General features: G+C 37.9%; 1 protein-coding gene across 4 annotated transcripts in view; it reads left to right on the top strand.

Moving 5' to 3' along the window:
- Positions 1-2,457: 2,457 nt before the first annotated feature.
- LOC121298126 (E3 ubiquitin-protein ligase LNX-like) overlaps positions 2,458-21,253 on the top strand; it is a 44,997-nt gene continuing 26,201 nt past the window's right edge. The window contains exons 1-2 of one of the 4 annotated variants that reach the window (XM_041224976.1): positions 2,458-2,497; positions 15,689-16,154. In XM_041224976.1, the coding sequence (XP_041080910.1) occupies positions 15,766-16,154 (389 nt within the window). In that variant the 5' untranslated portion in view covers positions 2,458-2,497; positions 15,689-15,765. Of the gene's footprint in view, positions 2,498-12,507; positions 12,667-15,688; positions 16,155-18,299; positions 18,713-21,253 lie in introns of those variants that run through there. The other 3 variants (XM_041224987.1, XM_041224967.1, XM_041224997.1) reach the window with 3 other exon arrangements.

The raw sequence follows: 21,253 nt of genomic DNA, 5'->3' as shown, positions 1-21,253 counted from the left end.
CAAGTATTGTCAAGTTATGATAGAAAAAAACGCCCAAGCATTTTGTAAAGTAACCGAAAACAATAATTTCAATACAGTATATAAAAAGCGAAAGCCCCAAAAAAAACATTTATGTAAAACTCGGACATAGTTAAGAATAAGCACCAAAAAATGTAATTAATAAAAAAAAAAAATGGAAAAGCAGGAATCCTAAATATAATACATAATTCACGTTGTTATGGTGATTGGTGATCTGGCCAGATCAGTCGTACCAATTGTATCAGTTTGTGATTCCAAAACTGAGCTTTCATGTGAAATGTTTCTTGATTAGAATGTGCAGAAATGTGTCCCTAAATCAGACATAAATGCTTGGATGTTTGATCTGTTAACATCAAAATCTTAATGACTAAAGTGAGCTTTCCACGTGCTCCCTTCAATTGCCAGGAGTAAGGTCATGCCTCTTCCTAGCCCTTCAGATTCTATTAAGGGCATGGGTTTGAAATGAATTGGTCACAGTTCCTGATCAAGACCACTGTACATATAATGTTACTTATTTATAACAAGAATATTGCCCTGTATTCTGTACTGTAATCAATTTTGCTGTATTTTAATCATACATGTTTGAAGTGCTTTATTTTCATAGTCTCTTTTTTGTTTTTTGTTTAGTACATTCTGTCCAGTATACAGGGCACTCCGACTGGAGAAATTAAAGGGTCTTCAAATGACGGTTTGGATTCACATTGAACATTTTTGCTTTATTTGGACAGAGCCTAAAAATAAAGCTGATTACTTGAGATAGGATACTGTTGCTTTTCTCTGTGGTGTTACATAAAAAAACTTTATTTTTTTTTGTATCTACAGTAAAGCGAAATACTTGTCATAAGAACCATTTCTAATAAAGTTAAGGACTATTCTATTTAACAGTGGGAATTTGGGCAGTCTGACAGCTATCCCAAATAAATGTCACTTTTTGCTAGCTGCTCTGTTTTACTGTAGAATAAGCAATATCCAAACAGGAAGGAGGCCTTTATTTTACGTGCTCAAAAATAACATATTTTACAAGTTTTGTGTCAAGCAAATGTTTGACATGTTAAATTGTAATGAAAGGTATCCTGCCTCCATACAGTTGCGAAGAGATACTGTTTCATGAAGAATACATTCCTTTAAAACATAGTAACATGTATTACAATATATTTTGTAAGGTTTTACATTATTCCAGAAGGTTTTTATTAATATTGCAGTGATCCTTGGGAGTCTATGGGAGTGCACGGGGATGTAGCTGCATTGGTCTCCATTTTTTGGACATTCGTTTCTGGCTTCTGTCGGGGTTGTTCATTGGATCACATTCATATGGGCCTTGTTAAATGAATCCCCAGGGGAGGTGGAGTTTCTGTACTGTAATCATGAATGGAACAGACGGCTAAGTCTAGGATTCAGTGCTACAGGCTGCTATATGGAATCAGTAGAAAGTGGACAGAGTAGGCATATTACCATCGAATACATTTGTCTCCCGTGCCATTATACATACAACATAGTATTAACAGCTGTCTGTTTTTATTGATTGCCCAAATACTTCATCTTATCTGTTACATGCATGAAAGGGGCTGCACCAGTGCTGTCTTTTATGGTTGTTATTTATGTGTGCACTCCCTTTCCCCACTTAGTAAAAGGTCAAGCCTGTTGAGCAATACAAATCCAGTAAGTATGGTTTGGACATTCCCCAGAATTAGTGTGCATTATTAAAGGGCTTAGGGTTTTGCTAGACTCTTAAAACGCCTCTAAATTCTGAGTGTGGTTGTTGATTATAATTTATGTTAAATCATGCAAATACAGTTCTACCCGACTTAACCAAATACGTGTGTAATGTCCCTACCAATTACCGTGGAATACAATTACGAAAAGCCCTGTATTCACTGTACTACATTTGTAATTACACAACACTCAAGGGGTTAAAATGAAAATCAACGTTTACTGTGCAATCGCAAGAACACGTTTGATGAACTCTGTCGCAGCACTCAACTCCCTAAATTACTGGTGGTGCACGCAAAAAACACGTCACGCAGCTGCTGCTGTAAAGTAAACCTGTAATGTATAGTAAATACAAACTGTTGTGGAGTTGTGTTCTTTGTTGCTTTGTCTGACAACATGTTATAAAAAATCAGTGCACAGAAATATATATTTTTTGTAACTTTACAACTGTCAGATGTTCAAGATGTTGTTGAACAATATGCTTTAGTAAATTAAATGTTACGTTATTTTAATGTGCCAATACAAGTTGAACCATTTGGGAACTTCTGTGTTCATTAAAACAATTTTTTAAAACTATTTCGCAGCCTATTTGATAAGTGTTACACACAAAGTGCATTTAAATCAACGTGGGTTTTATTTCCCAGGTAGATTCAGGTCACTCATCACGGTACTTCTTCCTCATAGCGGTCAGATCAGGTGACAAAGGTTGAAACGTCATTAAAGAAAATAGTGGGTTATGGCAAAGATGCAGCTCTCCTTGCTTGTAAAGGTAAAGTAAACGGTTCTGTATTTTGACGTCTTTGATGTGGGGGGGAGGACTAGCAGTAAACTGCGTAAGTTTCAAACGGAAATCTTATCCAGGGATATATTTTTATTCGACAGTGCTTAATTTATAAAGAAACAGCTGCCGGTGCGCAAGCAATGACAATAATACCGTCCCAAAGAACCGCACATTCAAAATCATAACACGTTTATTTGAGAGTATTGCGCATACTAGTGTTAGATGTTCACATTCACGTATTCTACATCATATACACAGTCGTAGTAGCCTACGTGCAGAAAAAAAATATATTATATCAAGCGATGTGTATGCAACAGAAGCTGCCGGTAAAAGGTTGTTATTTGTTGAAATTAATCAGCTTTCATGTATTGTTTTGTACTACTCATTTAATCAAACCAAGTATGTAAGAAGTTGCTTGTATCGTTCATGACGTTTTTCAAATCAAGTAAGCTTATTTGTGTATAAAAAACGACAACGGAGTTGCAGCCAGTGTCATCTTAAAGGCATTCAAGCTGAAATCGTAATTTAAATTAGGCTACAAACGTGGCAGCGGACTGTCTCTCTTTAGCGCGCATGCACGAACTTGCAGACTTAACTGTGTTGAGAATTTAAAAAGAAAGCATTTTATGAGATAAACTCGAGGTACCGGGAATATGACTGCACGCCTAGAGGTTCCATTCGGTAATATAAATACTGTTAACTAAAAGGCTCAAAACTATAGATTGTGCGCGTCCATTGTTCGTAGCTGCCAGTCTGTTTTTCATTCAACAGTTTCCTTCAGCTTTCTTGACAGTTTTTTCGGTTCGGTATTTGGTTCAGTATTCAGCTGAATCTTTTGAGATGGATTCGGTATTTTGCCGAACCAAAAACTTGGATTGGGTGCATCCCTAAACAAAACAAAACAAAACAAAAACAATCCCCTAACTTAAATTACTGTCATCATTTATCTGATAGTAATATGGTATAGAACTTAACTGACAAGCAGTGGTGTAGTCGAGGGTATACACAGGTAAACTGCGTTTACCCACTTTTTAATTTGGTTAATATAGCGTTTACCCACTTCAACTCTCCTGTGATGCAAATCCTGGGTAAGACATGATATTTTAATGGTGAGCGTCTGTGTTGTGTTGCTGCACAGGAGACTGACAGCTGAGAGCTCTGCCAGAACTGTGGAGCGAGCAGGGGGGCACGGCCACTGGACTGCATTTTCTGTTTATGTATGTGTGTGTGTGTGTGTGTGTGAATGCTCTGTTATTGGTTGTTTATGTTCTGTTGTTAGGCACAGACCTGCAGGGTGGTGCTAGTAGCCTTCATCCTACCCCGTGAAAGGACACTCATAGAACTGATGACGTGAAGCGCACCGTCTGGCCTGTGACTGTTCTCACGCAAACAGCACCTGAGAGGGTAAAGGACTTTATTTGGGGGGGGGGGGGGATTATTTGGATTATGACATCCTGGCGCTGACAACACTTCTGCCTCCGGATGACAGGTAATTGTTATGGCTTGAGTATTGTTAAGGAACACAGCATCCTCACAAGGTGGCCAGTGGGTAACAGATAGTTGCGGTGAAGTGTTTTCACTATCCTCATTCCCCTTTCAAGCTTAACTCGCTTCACTGGCAAATCAGATAACTCTCTTCATCTTGGACACATACTTCTGGTACTTGCCTTCAGGCTCACCGTTGGGGAAAACTCCAAAACAGATGTCCACTGGAAGACGGGACTCTCTCCCGAACATTAAGAGGTACAGGGAATATCCTGTGGCGTCATTTTTAGTACAGTTATATGCATGCACTAACCTGCTAACATGCTGGCTCATCTGTGCCTCTTGGGCTGTTCTAGCATTCCAAGTATATTCAGTAGAGTCCTGTTAAATCGATCAGGTTGCTGGTCTCCTTGAAGGTGGTACAGAGTGGTTCTAGACTCGAGAGCTCTTTAATTAATCTACTCTCAAGATCACGACCTTGGTCTGAATGGATTCTAGTAGGAAATCCATAATGGACAAAGTATTTCTCCCATAATACCTATGGCAACAGCTTTCTGGTCCTTTGTGGGAAACACCTGTGTATAACGGATGTAGTGATCCGTGATGACCAAGATGTTGGCTGCTCCTTTAGAATCAAGCTCTAATGCCAGAAAGTCAATAAACGCTAAGTCCAGAGGTCCCTTACTCGTGATCTGTTTCAAAGGTGCTGTTCTTTGGAGTAAGGTCTTGCGTTGTATACATCTTCCACAGGTCTTGAGATGTTCCACCACTTCTGCCGCTATCCTTGGCCAGTAAAAACAGTCTTTGATGAGCTGTGTTGCATACAGTGCTCGTAACATGATTTTGCTGTACTTGCTGGGCAGAACTAGTTGTCTGACTTCCTTCCGATGTGGTCTTTTGGCAACTCGGAACAGGAAGTTATCTGTCAACAACAGTTTCTCCCACTCCCGTGGTAGTAAGGCAATAATGTGGTGAATAACCATTCTTCACTGCCTTCCAAACCTCTCCTAACACTGTGTCTGCTTTGTGCCTTTGTTAGATCTTGCTGACTTAACTAATGTAGTACGCTCAGGTCTAAACTGGTCGGAAATGCATAGCCATTGGGGATGGCCTCTTGTGGCATCCCCAGTGCCGTGCAACATATATGGCTTAGTACTGGCGTCAAAACCCAATACAGGTGCATGGAGAAGATGCTGAATGATCTTCTGGAACACTTCATTGCACCAACAATCCCATCTGTCTCCAAAGGGTTAAGTCACTCAAAAGTAGGACCTCCTTCATCTTGGGTGCCTGCCTTTTCTGCTGAACTGGTGGATAACCTTTGCTAAGTTCCGTCAACAGGCGGATAATAACCAAATCATCCTTCACAAACCTCCAGTAATATCCACAGAAACCCAGAAACAATCGCAGTGATTTCAAGTCTGTGGGCTGTTCCCAGCTGGCTACAGCCTCAACCCTCACTGGATCTGTTGCGATTCTGTGCTCAGAAACAATGTGACCGACGTACCTCACCATAGGTTGGCAAACCCGGCACTTGTCGAGAGATAGCTTCTGGCCACATGCTTCTAGTCAATCTAGAACCTTCAAGAGTCACTCTTTGTGTTCTTCTAGTGTCTTACTAAATACAATTAAATCATATAGGTAGACAAGTACTTACTCCCTGACAAGCAGTCGAATGTGTCATCAATATGTGGCATTGTATACTGATCTGGAATAGTACGTCTATTGAGTGTGAAATAGTCCTCACAGCTCCACTCTTCTTTTCAGGACGACAACTATGGGTGAGGCGTACGGACACGGGACTCTTGAGTGATGTCAGCAGCTTAGAGTTCTTGCAAGTGGGCAACGTTCCAAAATCAAAAAGCTGTGGGCCGAAGGCAGGAGGCAGTCTGTCCAGTCTTCGAGCTATTCCTGTTGAGTCAGTCTTGTATACTGACATCACTGTCCCACATTGTAATGAGATATTTCTGGAAGATTTGTTTCTCACTCTCACAGTTAGGCTTTTGGCTCCAACAGTGGGTGCTGGGAGCACCCTTCTTTGTACTAGCAACCCTTCAGGCAATGCTACTTCAGGTGGTGTGTCAATCATGACAGTGCCATCTCCTAACAGTGCATTGTTATGGACATCACAAACAACATTCCGTTCGCTTCCAGGGACGACAGTTAACACACTGGGTCCAGGCCACTTCACATGTCCAATCTGGTCATCTTGTGGTTGAACCTTATGTTTTTTTTATGTTTCCTGTAAGCTTGGGAACATAATGGGTGCAAGGTGTTAACAGTGTCGGGCCAAATGACTCTTCGCACAGTTGGGCCAAATGCTGGAACAAGCTGGCATTAGTTCCAGTTATCCCTGGGACAAATCAAAGCCAAGGTGGAAATAGACTCGCTGATCCCTATCTTCAGGGAACTCTAGATCTACTACTACATATCCTTTATACGGATAGCTGATGTTATTCAATCCCCAAATGCCTAATCTATCTACAGGGTGAATGGGCAGATGGAGTTAAAACTTGATGTACCATTTCTCAAATATAATGGTTACTTGCAAACTACTGTCTAGTAAAGCTTGACACGGTTGTCTTCCTGTCTTCACAGAGACTGTTGATGAAGGGCATACCAGCCCTTTAGGAATAGGGTGATCTTTTTGATGGAGCATTTCCGTTCAGAGGTCCACTTGAGCTCCTTCCCAGGGTGTCTCTGCCTTTTCCTGCCTCCCTCAGAGAACGGATCAACTTCTGGGTCACTTTATGGAGATTTTCAGGCAATGTGGCCATCTTCTGCTCACCTGTAACAGAAGAAATTCCTTCTTCCAGCTGTGGTATGTCTGGTTGCCTCTTGTACGCGCCCTTACTATAATGTGGTCACAAGCTTCAAGGTTAAGACTGCATTCTTCTTCTGCAGTTCATGCACTTGTAGTGTCAGCTCTAGTGTTTTGCAGTCCTCAAGGCACAGGCTTATTGTTCTACTTTTTTTGCCTCTACTTTGGCTGTTTCCTGTGAGAGGCTGTGTTGCATCACTAAAGCAACAAAGCCTGTCTCCAGCGCCCTGAGTTGACTCATCAACTCATGTAACTCTGAACAGTTCAACTTCACTTCCTCTTGAGCGTGAACTTTCCTTACCGTCTGGCAGCCTCTTGCACCTCTTCACGCATTTTCTTCAGGAGAGTCAAGAACGATGGGGGATTGCTTCATCTTTCTCAGTCTCAAATGAATGAGCATTAACTCAGATTCAGTCGCACCTCGGATAAGCTGTTCCACACAAGCTTGGTCAACTCGATGTGATTCAGCGGGGTCTGGGGTCACTCTTCAGTCCAGGGGATGTGGCTCCTTCTGGCAATACTTCAGTGGGAACTCTGGTCGGTTCCAGGGGTTGACTGCATTCACATAAGACCATCAGGTTAATTGGGGCAGCATTATAAGTATTGCCTCTCGCCTTCACACGTCCTAGTACCTTAATGGTTTTTATGGTTTCTTCTTTGAAACTTACTTCAGAGCCTTTGGGTATACCAGTCACTAATACTGCATGTATGGCGTCTAAACCCACACTTCGGCACCAATCAAGCAGTTTGGCTTGCTCCATGTGGCTAATTAACTTGTTCGTATTCACGCAGCTTCAATACAGATGTACAGTGAACATAGGTGTCTTCTTCCTGACAAAACTATCAGTAGCTAGACAGGAATCTCCCAGCGGTGCCTCAAAAAATTATATTTAACACCCCTACCAATTATGACTTTTGTCTCTGTATTTGCTGCTTACCTTGGTCACTCAACACAGCGGGGTCCTGGGTCCTTTGAGTAGTTCTTTGGCTGAAGTGTACTTTTAACCACCATCTCTACGCTGTCAGGTAACTTTACGTCTTTTTGATGTCAGACAGGGTCCGACATAGGACCGCAAAAGGTTGAGTATTAGTTCTTGATTCCGTTTTTTGTTTTGTTTTACAATAGATGTACCCATGAAAAAAGTACATACACTCCCTTACCTATACAGCACGCAACCACTAACAAGCACAGGCTTGCCCATGCAAATTTTTCTTCTCAGCATACTTTATACACTTGTATTTTATGCGCGTTTTAAATATAAAATGCTAATCTTCATCCAAACTTATTTGCTTTCATATGACATATGAATACAGTATTTCTTTATTGTATATTTCAATGCATTTACGGAGAGAAATACTATGAATGAACTACTTCTTGGTATTCGTTGAATATGACGAGACAGACAGTCAGACTTCTCATCTGTTTATTTGGGGTGGCTGTTGAAAATCTTTATTAACTTACTGACTTACTTACTGCACTTGCTCTTGCTGCGTTTTGGATACACGTGCCTCTGTGTAGCCACAGCAGACTTTCCTCATTTCATTTCAGCTAGGTGCATAAAACTAATTTAATTTTCAGGATGATCTGAAATCAAGCATGGTCAAAGCATCATAAATAAAAGTAGGCTGCATGATTTATTTAAGCTATGACCTAGTAGGAATATTCATCTCAAACTATTTCATGTTGTAAAAAAATAATCTTTTTTAATGACATATATTTTTTTCTTTCAGTGTGCTATTAGCAAAAGCCTCAGTGGCTACACAGAAATCGGCATGCCTACCTAATTTAACCAAACAGAAAGCCCTTCAATACTGGCCTAATGTCTTGTCTGATATTTCAACAAGCCTATGTTTCAACTTGAAAGCCTCCCCTAGGAGTTCACTGGGGTTGACAGTGTAAGCACTTCAGAGGCCTGTTTACCCAAACTCTTGTCAGAAGCCATCCCTTCTTTTACAAGAAGTAGAGGTATATTGCTTCCTATACTGACTTATGGTTTACAGGAAGGCTTGTGTCTTCTTAGTTTATCAATTGTTAATCTAAGCTGAAATATGTTCTTTGCATTGTTATGCTACAGTATATTTTCCTTGGGTCAGAATGTTGATAAGGATAAAGTAGAGGTGGGTGTGCATTCATACATACCTAGAAAATGACATGTCCAATTGTCACAAAACTTGCTAATTACCCTGTTTAGCACAAGTTATACATTTTATTCCAGTTCACTTTTATTAAAATATGAAATAACCCAATAGTATAATCTACCAATGTTTTAAATGCATTTAAAAAAAATAAATGATATATCCATTAAGATACAGAAAAAAAGAAGTTGTACAATTTAATCCCTTATGTTGGATTTTACCTAGTGCTGAACATCAAATTAGGGGGTCCAGTATTTTACTTTCATTTTTATCTTTCAGTACCTTTAGTTTTGTTCCCCCTCATACTGGATAGTCTAAACAAGTAAAATAAATTATCTTTAAATTGGTGATTTGTAAAAAAATAAGTTTTTTTATTTTAATAATTGATAATTGGGACAAATATTATTTTAAGTGTATCATGCATGCATTATTTTTGACAAAATTCATGGTTATGAATGAGTTATTCTTAGCTGGATTCATTTTTGCACTGGTTAGTCAGCTGCAAGATGAAAAAACTAGGAACTAAGCAAATCCATGAGGGCTTGCCACCATAGATTATGTATGTTAAGTACCTCTCTGGAGGATTGTTTTGCTGGAGGGTTACTGCTGAGATTCGCTGTAATGCGTTCAGGCAGATACACTGTAATGTGGGTACAACCCTCACAGTTGTTATCTTATAATAATTTTGAGTTGAATTTTGGAATTGAGACTTTTGGTCAATTTAAGATTCTTGGGTTTAAAAATGTGACACGTCAAATAGGTTTAATATGTTTAAAACTGGCTAAATACTTTTATTTGTGGAATTGATCCCGGTCCAAAACAGAACAAACTAGCCATTTTACTTGCTTTTAAAGACAGCAATTGACCATGCACAGTGCTAGAGATGTTCATTTTCACAAAGTCTCCTTTTTTAATGATTTAAAAAACAGCATGTGGAAAAGTGGCTTGCAGTGTACAGGTGCAGGAGTGATGCAGTGATTAAATGGTGATAAGGCAGACAATGGTAATCCAAGTGCAAATAGTTTTATTTATAATCCAGGTCTGCTGACTGTAAATAATATTTCCCAGGCAATACCCAGCAATGGGTATTGCACTGTTCTAAATAACGGAATTGCAGTTCCAAACAATAAACACAGTCAATGGTACACACACAATACACAAACACAGTCACCAGTCCTGGGTGTATGCTGTAGTGCTTGTGGTGCTATAAGACCATTTATTGTGATAACAAGTGAAGTGCTGTCCTGGTTGGTGCTGGCCTCTGGTTTAGCCATTTACTAAATGACAAGCAACTATTTGAGATGAAACAAACAGTGGTTTCACAAAACACAGGTGCTTCCGGGTTGTTAACCAAAATGAAGGAACAGATTACATCGCTTCGCCCCCTTTTTATACCGTCACACATGACCCCTTGGTAAACGATTGCAGCAGCTCCTCCAGTCCGCAGCTGCCATATCATTTCCCTTCCAGGTCGATGAGTTAGTGCACCGAAGCTCCACCCCCTTTCTAGATGACCAACTTCCTTTTAACCCTGGGAATGAATTGTCAGGCCAAACAGTCCAGGGTACTCTGTTATCATTACTTAATGCTCTCACAGGTCGGGAGGGAGATTTACCACCAAAGATCATTCTATTTCTGTCACACAGCAGTTACCATTATCTAGATCAATAGAATAGGACCCACTGTATTCAAAAGTAAACAGTCACCACAGTCAGGGAGATTTGGGTGTTTCTTTCCACATATTTCAATTTAGGGCTCAAGAGAGCAGTCTGACAGTATGCTTATGAATCTATTTGAGGGTCTATTTATGACACAAGATTGTTTTTTTGATCCAGCTTCTGTACTTTGGGCCTCATTTACGAAGCATTTTCCATACCCAAACATGATTACTGTGCACAGTTCTGCCCCCGTCCTATTTACTATTCCCATTTCCGTGTGGAAAAACAGGTCTGACCTACAGTCTGAACTACAATTGAACTCGGATCTGGAGTTGTAAGTCCTGAGAGCTACACTTTATACATGTATGAAGTGTGGAGTAGTGGTGTTAAGGCTCTGGAGGGTGGAGGGTTCAATACCAGGACTGCTGCTGTATTGCTCCAGTAAAAACCCAACTGTATAAATGGGTACCATAATTTGTATGTTAAATAACTAATTATAACTCACTTTGGGGAAAAAAAAAAATATAGCCAAATAAATATATTATTATTATAAATAGGCGAGAGCACTATAGTACTGACAAAAAACCTGCCCGAATTGATCCTTATTTCATACGATAAGTATACAATAAGTACCTACCTTTATCCATCAAACCACCCTGAACACTCATTCCAAAGTTCCATTTGGGGTGAAAATGGTGCACATAATAAAGCTAAGTGAGTATAACATAATACTACTGAAAATTTCAACTGTTTGACACAATGCTACAAGATTCATCACAATTGTAATTTAACACAGTTACAATGTAATTTTTTTTCTGTAGGTTCTTTCTGGCTTTAACAAAGCTGGGAGGTTGTACGTTGTAAGAATGAATCTTGATTAATTTTGTAACGTGTCAAACAGTTGAATTGTTCAAATTCTGGTACCTATTTATAGAATTTATATGTTGTTTTTTGTTTTGTTTTCCTTTATTGTCCTATGGGCCACAAAAATTGTAATATTTAGCACATTAAAAGAAAACATTCTGTAATAAATATATATAAACTGTTCCCAAAAAAAACTTTTGACATTAACTGCAATATTAATTTCACGAGGTGATATAGTATCTACCTTTTGAGATTAGCATGTTTCTTATGTGATTTGTTTAAGATTTTTTTGCATTGTCAGGCACAATTGAAAAAAAAAAATGTGACTGTTTGATATAGAAATAATAATAATAATAATAATAATAATAATAATAATAATAAAAAATAAGGATTATGTTCAATGACAGATTTACCTTGAACTGAGTACAGGCTGGATATATTGTTTGGCTTATAGTACCCTTGTATTATTGTTTTACTCCTTTCACAAACATACAGTAACAGGGTGTATCTTTATAATAACCTAAACTGATTATTATGTAACTTATTTTCAAATCTACTTTCTATGGGAGTGGGAGGGTGTTGGTTCACCATTTGCACTCAATACAGACAAAAGCCATGGTTTCAAGCTTCAGGCTTTTTTCATGCTGTATTGATTTGCATACTGCTGCCGACCAGAGAGTTGTACGTACAGCCAAAAGCCAGCCTGACTGGTTTTCAGCCCTCGGTTTCCTGTTCCTTTAGTTATGCCTTGGCAATTCTGCATATGCATTTAGCTTTCTTGAATGTTCATGTGGAAGCTTTCATAACAGAAGCACATCACTGAAAATACACAGCAGTGTGGTAAGAACATTTTAGCAGCGTTTCCCCAATGCAGAAAAAAAGGCAGTTTGCCTTTAAATGTGCCTTCTGTGGCTGTGGGTGTTGCTAATCTTTCCCAGGGGTCAGCAACAGGGTGCAGCCTGCAAATGTTTCTTTTCATTAGAAGATGTATATCTCAAAGGTAAATCCCACAGTATGGAAGTATTTTGCATATTCTTTGAGGTTTAACCAATGACGCCAAGTGTGGGAGGTGACAAGCAAAATGCTCAGGTATGCCACCCAGCAGTTTTCAGGTTTTCGACAATTCAAGTTTAGTCAGCCACCAGATTCCGACAGGTATATTGGATTCTTCAGTCTGGCACTAATAGTAATAGGTAAGATCTAGTGCTTTTTAATTACATGTGTCTCATTACCATGAAGTGTAACTGAACCAAGTTTAGCATAATTATGTAAACTAACAATAACAATGTTATAGTAGCTGTTTTTTGTCAATAAATTAACAAATTATAACAGGTAAAATCTTAAAAATCTAAAACAACACATAAAGTAGTTTTTATATAAATAAATAAAGGCATGACTGTATTGATATAAATTCTGCTTTCCTACCGAGTATTTCACTTTGACTTGGAACTTTTAAGTTTAAAGAAAACTGCAGCTATAATAGGTGATGAAGGTGACAAGAAGCATTTATTTAAAACAATCAATTTCACTGAACCGCTTTGTTGAAAACAGGTGAAACTGACACTAAAAAAAAAAAAAAAAAGCTTATAGAATTTCAATTTGTAATGTATTATTTAGCATATATGTACCTGTTGAACCTGTTTTTTTCACTTTGCAATCACTAATGCAGTAAGCTTTATGCGTCCAGAATGAATCATTACTAGACAGTTGACTGAGGGCTTTAACTAACCTCGCCTATCTATGACATTCCAGTTTGGAATACAACACTACGATGACTCCTGTACCAGTTATCACATCTCAGTATAACGTATGATTAAATAATTAATGTGGCTGATACGGTACTCAGAGTTATGTGTGATGTCATAGCGGTTGCAGCCTGTACAAAATAATATTTTATTTTAGCGTCATGGTATGTTATATTTTTATAATGCTACCATTATTTAATATAGAAGGAGAAGTGTATTTAGTGAACAAAAAAAGGAAAAGGGAAAGAAATGTTTCCAAGTGTGTGTATATTTACTGTGTGTTAATGCTTGTGTTTAGTAAGGAGACAGACACCTTTATTGTTTAGACTGGACGTGCTAGCTTCAGTTTAAATATTTCTTGTTGCTCTATATGCAAAGTGATCAGATAAATCAGTCCACATCATTTTTTTTTTTTTTTTTACAAAATAAAGTTTTAGTTTAGTTTCTAAAACTGCCTTCTTAATTTGTCCCCACTAGTACACTTCTGTTCTATTATGACAACCCAAACATCAAAAATAATTCTAACATATCCTTCTTTAAAAATTATATGTTTCTGCTCTGCAATAACAAGTGGCATGTGTATCTAGTGCAATGTATTATCACACCTTTGTCGTCAGAGTTGTTTAGTCCAAGAATAATAGCTTCTTTGATAGATCCTGATTTACTTGGTTGGATTTTTCTGAAGAATGTAAAGGTGCTTAGCTGGTTGGTTAGGGCAAGGTTAAGTTTTAGGTTTAAGGTTAGATGTTTCTCATTATGAACATCTCATTAGGTTAGGTATTTATCATTTTCTGGACATTAAGTTCTGAAACATTCCTCATGATATCTGACTTCTCAGTGGTAGGTATTTGCCTTCCCGTTACCATGGTTACCAGTAACTGAGGCGCTTGCTGCAGGCAGACACCAGTGTCTTATTGGTTGCTGAATTGTTTGTGAGGACAGGTTATCAGGTTAATGTTCTTAGCAATTTTGATTGTACGGTATAGTATCAGAATGTTGTCTGGAAGTGGTCGGTTGAAAACCATTTCTAAACTATTTGACTCTTAACATGGGACTAATGTACTAACTGAAAACACGTTTATTTCTCATTGCAATTTGAAATAAAACCAGGATTAATTTGAAACATGTATCATCATCACAGTAAGATTTGGGCAATTTTTTTTTAAGTGCCATTAATGTGTAGAAGGGTTAACCAGTATGCAAAGTAAAAATGATTACTGTCATAATATGAATGAATGGCCATTGAAATAATAGGTAGTTACTGATAATTTGTTACCGATTATTTGTCATTGTTTGTTGTAAACCGTAATGAATTAAAGTTAAGAGAAAAAAAAAAAAAAATGCCAAAATTATATCACTACAACAGCGACTGCGGTGTTCTACAAATATACAGAGGGATTTGCCCTCAACATTTTGACTTGTAATTTTCAAGGGTGACTCATAAAAGCATGAGGTAATGGAGTTTGTGATTAAAGGAGATTAAAAAGGGATGTATTTGCAATTACTTTTGCATTCTTGGAATCTAGAATATCTAAGCATAATTATTGCAAGTGTAATTTCTTCCTTGAAAATATTTGCTGCGTTTCACTATTTTTTTTAATGTGAGTCAGGACAGGTTGGAAACATTCTTTAAATTCACAAAGCACCTAATCTTTTATGCACTGAATTGTAGATAGTAACCATCTACAGGCATGTTGGATTATGAGACATGGCTCAGTGTATTGTATTGTAGGTTTTGGCTGGAAGACGCTATTTGCTATTTGTTTTATTTTCTATAACCATTGATGCCAGTAGACAACTACTCTCCTGGAAAAATGAAGTTTGTTGTCAAAGAAAAATAATCAAAACCAGTCCAGCGTCGAGTCTTTCCCAATCGGTTTTCTTTTTTCCATTAAATTATTCAGATAAAAGAAGTAGCTATGAAGTCATATGAAGGGCATGACCTTGTTTGTTCATTAAGGACATTACTGATCACCCATGAGTTTCAGGTCGTTCATGCACGTCAATACTGATATATAGTGATGAAGCTGACAAAAGGTAACATGGGGTGATATTTCAACCAGATTGGCATGAACAAGAGTGAAACTTTTTTTGAAAGTCAGATAGTAAGGTAGGGGTGGGGTGACAAAAAAGATGACAGTGTGCTGGAGTTTTAGCTTGGAGAATCTAGCCCAGTGAGTTTACTCCCTGATGTCAGTTTCAAGGTTTGGTGCTTTAATCAGAAAAAATGACAATTTGATGTTTTTCATTTCCTGATTCTATTGATATTGTTGTTTTTGTTTTGTTTCAGGGCATATTTATATAACTTGATTTTATTTATCTATATGTTGTCCTCGAGAATGACTTGCAACCAAAGCTTCAATGTTGCCATTCTTTTAGGTTAACTTTATTCCCTTATTTGATTTATATATACAGTAGAAATATGGTGGAACATTAATGCTGCTGCTTCTTCTTTATATGTACCCTGCAGCCTGCTGATTCCCTTTTTTCAGTGAAACTCCCCAATTTTGAGTCCAGTTTGTGGTGCATCGCCCTGACAGCTTGACTATGAGCCAGTCCGACCCAGCAGGAGATGTTGATGCCAGCCAACAGGCGTGCTCCACTTGCGGCCAACCACACTCGCCAGAGGAAAACCACACGTACAGCTACCAAGAAGATGTGGATGATGACATCATCTGCCACATTTGCCTGCAACCTTTGATCCTTCCAATCGATACACCATGCGGCCACACCTACTGCACTCTGTGTCTTACAAACTTCTTGCTGGAGAAGGACTTCTGTCCAGTGGACAGGTCACCCCTAATGCTTCAGACCTGTAAAAAGTCCAGTATCTTGGTTAACAAACTGTTGGATAAGCTGCTGGTTACCTGCCCTTTAACAGAACACTGTTCAGAACTCCTACAGAGATGTGACCTGGAGCCTCATTTAAAAAACAGGTAAGACTTTGGGATTTTTGTTTTGTTTTTCAGGTCTAGCACCTGGTTCAGATTCATTTGACTTTCTCTAATTAGAAAATGGGTACATTATGCATCTCCTCTCGTCAGTAACCTGAAATCCTAATTTCGGAATGCCTTCGTGTAGCCGTTTATGATGCCTGTAAAACCTCTGCTAATGCATTACTCAGGTAAAGCTCACTGTGAACGTGCCTTATCATTCGCGTGGCACAACCACTTCATGGCGTTAAACCCTTGAGTTGTCTAGAACTTTCTGGGACAGATTTCGAACTTGGCTAAAACACATTGTTATGGGGAAAATCTGCTTTGATTAAGCTTCCAGGCATTCGTGCTGCTATAGTCACAGGTATACAATGAACCAAAACTGTTTAGAATTTGAAATCTCTTTTCCTAGATACACTGTGTCAATAGATAGTTTGCATATTGTTGTCATTTCTATATATGTTGACAAACCTAGAGTTTCTGTTGTTGTTTAGCAGACTGTATTTGTGAAAAAATCGGCTGACGTTGTTGACCACATCTGTAAATTCTTTATATTGCATGTAGTTTAAGAATGCCCTCAGAATAGTTGCGCTATTGAGGTGTCGTTACTAAGGACATATCGACTGCATCTCTCTATGTCCCTAACTGGCCTTGCTTAAATGGGTCACCTTTGCAATGTGTCATGCTGATACTAACTGAAACCTGGCGAAGGAGGGCATTTCATAAATTTTAAGATTCCTGGCCAGACTAAAACTAAAAAGAGATGATAAATAACAGCATTTTACCATACTGCTGAGATATTGGTAGGTGGATTATGTATAGGGCTTCTGATTTTCAATGTGTTCTGCCGACTTTCTACTCCCCTTTTAAAAATTCAGTTGATACCTGTTAAGCCTTTCGTGTATCTCAATCACAACTGAGAAACGTGTTAATAGTAAAATTGATTTAATTTATGGCGTAAATTTAAATTGTAAGTTACTTTTTCATTTCAAAGCAGAAGCAACTCCTCTTTATTAATGTAAATATGCAGAATGATTGTAATAAAGTGTGTGTCCAACATAAAATACTTTATTTTTCAGTATAGCTTTAATAAAGATTAGGCACTTTTAACATGTTGCGATCTCGTTTCTGCTTGTTAATCAAAAATTAAGCCTTGGCCAGTTTAAAAGCCAATTTAATTGTTTCACAGAAAAACTATTAACACTTTTCTTAATTGTGATTGGCTTAACAAGACATCAATTGAATTCATAAAGGAGAGTAGAAAAGTCGCAGTAAAGCACTGGCAATCAGGTGCCCTAATTATGTAAAGGTTACAAAACAGGCAGGATCCGAAAGGCCTGCCGACCCAGATGCAGGTTTGCATTAACAACAGATTAATCAGCAGACATTTTATAGTATACTGTATATGCGCTGTGACATCTGTGCCAGTTTAATTATGTGTTACTCCTCCAGCGTCATTAAGTTTGTAATCAATACCACCCAGTAGATGATTTTTCAAGAAAGCTGTGCTGTATGTGGTACAAGATGAAGGGGATGCACTGGTATAGTGTCATTGTCATGATCAGAAATACAGCCTTAGGTTTGACAAAGAACTCAGACAGGACAAGAAACAGTATTGATTACAAACAGTTTGAGAAGATGTTTTACATTTTAAAAGATAATATAACATTGGAACAAGGTTGCTGCCAACTGAGGGGTTTGGTATTGCTGTTCTTTTTCTGGTATTTTGTGCTTTTGGGCTTGTGATTTAAGTCTGCTCTTAATACTTCCCCATTAAAGCTTCTTTTTACACACATTTTGCTGTTTAAAAAATAAAATAAAATAGGAACCCAAATTCAGAAAATAGGCTCATCTTTTTATAATGAATATTGATTCAGTTGCACAGAGCTATTTTTTTCACAGTAGGCAGTTTTCTTATAAGAAGCAAAACCAATCTTCAGTGCAGGGAACTTCCCATCATTAGACAAGGGGTTATTGGTCCCACAACCTAAACAGAAGCCACCCCTTTGTGATTCCGAATTTCTCATAACATTCGTGGTGAACAGTAATGCCCCAGGTGTATTACTGGCCAATGAAAGCCCTATTTCAAAGCAGCTTCAATCCCAGAGCACCCTTCTGTGAGTACAAGGTTGGTTAGCTCTATTTACCTCACAGTGGTGTGTGCTGCAGTGTAAGTCACTGTCTCACCAGCCATCCTATGCTGGCCCTTAACAATCAGGTCCGTCCACCTGTCTGACAGTCAGATCAGCTGATCCTCTTATGGTTCAGTGATGTTCAGCGCAGATTAGTTTAAGAGATCCAAATCAGATTCCAAATGTGCCTCCTTCTTTTTTTTCCTTTTGACTAAAATGGCAAGGAAGACATAAAAAAGGATTCCGATTAAGATCCAGGATAAGATTTCAGGGTCCCGACGAGAAGGGGAAAGGGAGCCAAGCAACAACCGCAGCGTGCCAGAAGCCCATTACAATGAAGGCTCTCCTATTATTGGTCTTACCCTGGCTAAGTCCTGCCAACTACACAGACAATGTGGGCAATCTGCACTTCCTGTACTCAGAATTGTGAGTACCATACCTGCTCTGGTACTGTTTTTGTAAGGTTGGATGGTAAATTATTATTGTTATTATTATTTTTAATATATGTGTTTCATCTAAACTTTGGTTTTATTATAGTGTTGTATTGGTTGTTCGCCTCTAGGGTTCATGGGTCTAGGAAGATAGCCAGCATGTCTGGTAACGAAGACACCTAGGCAGTACTCTATTTTAAGAAGATATTAAATGGTTTTGCTTAGTGGAAGCTGTTATTGTTTACACTGCATGACATTGCTTCTGTCAAGCTTTAACTCGGGAGCTGGCTTATTCAGTGTTCACTAAAACACCAGGTGTGAGAGGGGGAGGTGTATGCGACTAGAATTTATTTATACTATTTTGTAAGGTATAGATGAAGCCAAATTAAGCTAATAGTTAGTTACAGCGTTTAAACAGCATTTCATGTAATGTGTAGGCTTTTAAAAAATAAAAATGTAAAGACTCAAATATAGATTTGTGGATTAAAATATTACAGTTGTTTTTTTAACTTGTGTACCTAATCTCAAAAGGAATTTGCCCTTTTTATTTACAGTATGTCTTTATTTGTAGTTTTGTTTTGGCATTTTTGTGAATGAGTGAGTAACATGACTTATTTGCAGTTTTATTAAATATGTATGTGCTAATCTGCTGGAAACATAGTTAAACACAAACATCCAGCAAATTAGCAAATAACATTTATAGTGAAAGGTGGTGTTTTAAGTTGTAATGGGTGAAAAACCTTAATCTTTGCATTAAACATAGTTGCCGGGTTTTTTGCAAAAAACGCTAGAACAGCATATCACGGGTGATATTATTTCTGTGCAAAGGTAGCAAGAGGGGACTACTGAAAGGGCTGCCTCAAATATAAAAAACTAAATCTAATTCAGAATGTGTGTATAAATAACTATTGGAGAGGATTGTCTCTCTATGCATCTGTCCATTTAGCAGTCTTCAAACATGCATTAGTTTTGAGAGCTGATCTTTAAATTTAGTCATATAAACTATATAATTTGTAAATATTTTTTTCTGTGTTTTTCCCATATGAAAAAAAAAAAAATCTATAACACTGTAGTTAGTATTCTACAGCTGTTTTGTACGCATAAAATATAATGGTCCTGTACTATATGATACTTACTATATTTGTTTAGATAGATACAGCCTCTTATGTATGATACTCATCCATTCCCCTATATTTTTGTTTGCCTATCTGTGTTTATTCATTTGTATTTTTTGTGTGGCGTTTCACAGGTCTTTTCAGTCTAAATCTCCTCTTTTAGGTTGGCTTTTAAATATGTTGCTTATTGCTTGCATACAGTATTTTAACTAAACTGCCTAAAAACACTTTAATAATCTAATCACATAGTATACAAATTGGAAGAGGGATTTAAAATTGATTGCTGTTTCAGTGCAGCATGACTGCAGCAGTAAGCTGTAAATACATCAGCAGTCTGCAAAAGAAGAAAATCCCAAATTGCTTTAAGGTCACACATTTCTAGGCTATTCTCCCACTTTTTTCTAATGTCTGGAGTGTGTGAGCTGTTTTTTATTTTTTTCCTGTCTGCAGACACAGCAATAAATACAAATAATCTGACAAGTAGGAAATGACTACATAGTGAGGTGTCTGTGACGGGATATGCACACTGATTCACAACAGTACTTGAGTCATTGAAAACCACTGTATTTGCAAAGTAATGGGATTCTCAGTGCACATGCTCCAGTGTGTTCTGGAATCACTCAGTGTGTTCATGGAAATGGATCTACTACACTGTGTTATTCTTCAACCCCAAGACAGGATTTTCGAAACAAAGTGCTTAAGTTTCTTCCTAAGTCACATTCCAGCACACGTTGGTGGGATGGGAAGGCATTGCTTACATTTAGGAAGGTTTACTTTTCATCTAAGGGTCGAGTGTAGTTCATGTTCACAATCAATTACTACACTGAAGTTCCAGACAACATTTGGTCATACCACTGAATAACTACTTAGATGTTGTGTGTCAAATATCATACTGGATCATATGAATATAAATGAGATGCTTTTAGAGGGAACTGGTGCTGCATAGCTGGAGTTCTGGGTACACCTACACTATATTTTAATATTTTGATATTTTATATTAAAAAAGCACATTTTAAATATATCTGGATAGGAAATTAGTTTAACAGTGTGAATTAATTTCTTCTGAAAAAAAATTAATTACATCCATAGCTGTACAAATTTAACACATATTCATAACAGATTTGGCCGGTAATTTATGCATTATTTCCCAACATGGTTTATAACCTGTAATGTTATTCACTATCATTGAGAAGTGATTTGTAACCTGCAGGTGCTGCTTTCAGCTGGGGAGATCATTATCACTTTCTAATCACCCACATTAAAGCAGGTGGAGTCTTAACGGAAGAAATGCAAAAAACACCCTGCTGTTCCACCCCAGAAGAAACACATGCCAAAGTACTGACAGTATCTTTACAAAGGCTTTCAAAACCTCTTTTGGTCCTTTAGCAGTGATTGCATTCTGAAGACTACCCTCTCAGAAG

The sequence above is a fragment of the Polyodon spathula genome, chromosome 2 (genome assembly GCF_017654505.1).
Source record: "Polyodon spathula isolate WHYD16114869_AA chromosome 2, ASM1765450v1, whole genome shotgun sequence".
Classification (NCBI taxonomy): Eukaryota; Metazoa; Chordata; class Actinopteri; order Acipenseriformes; family Polyodontidae; genus Polyodon; species Polyodon spathula.
Note: the sequence above shows the minus strand (reverse complement) of the source record. Positions and strands in the feature narration are given on the sequence as shown.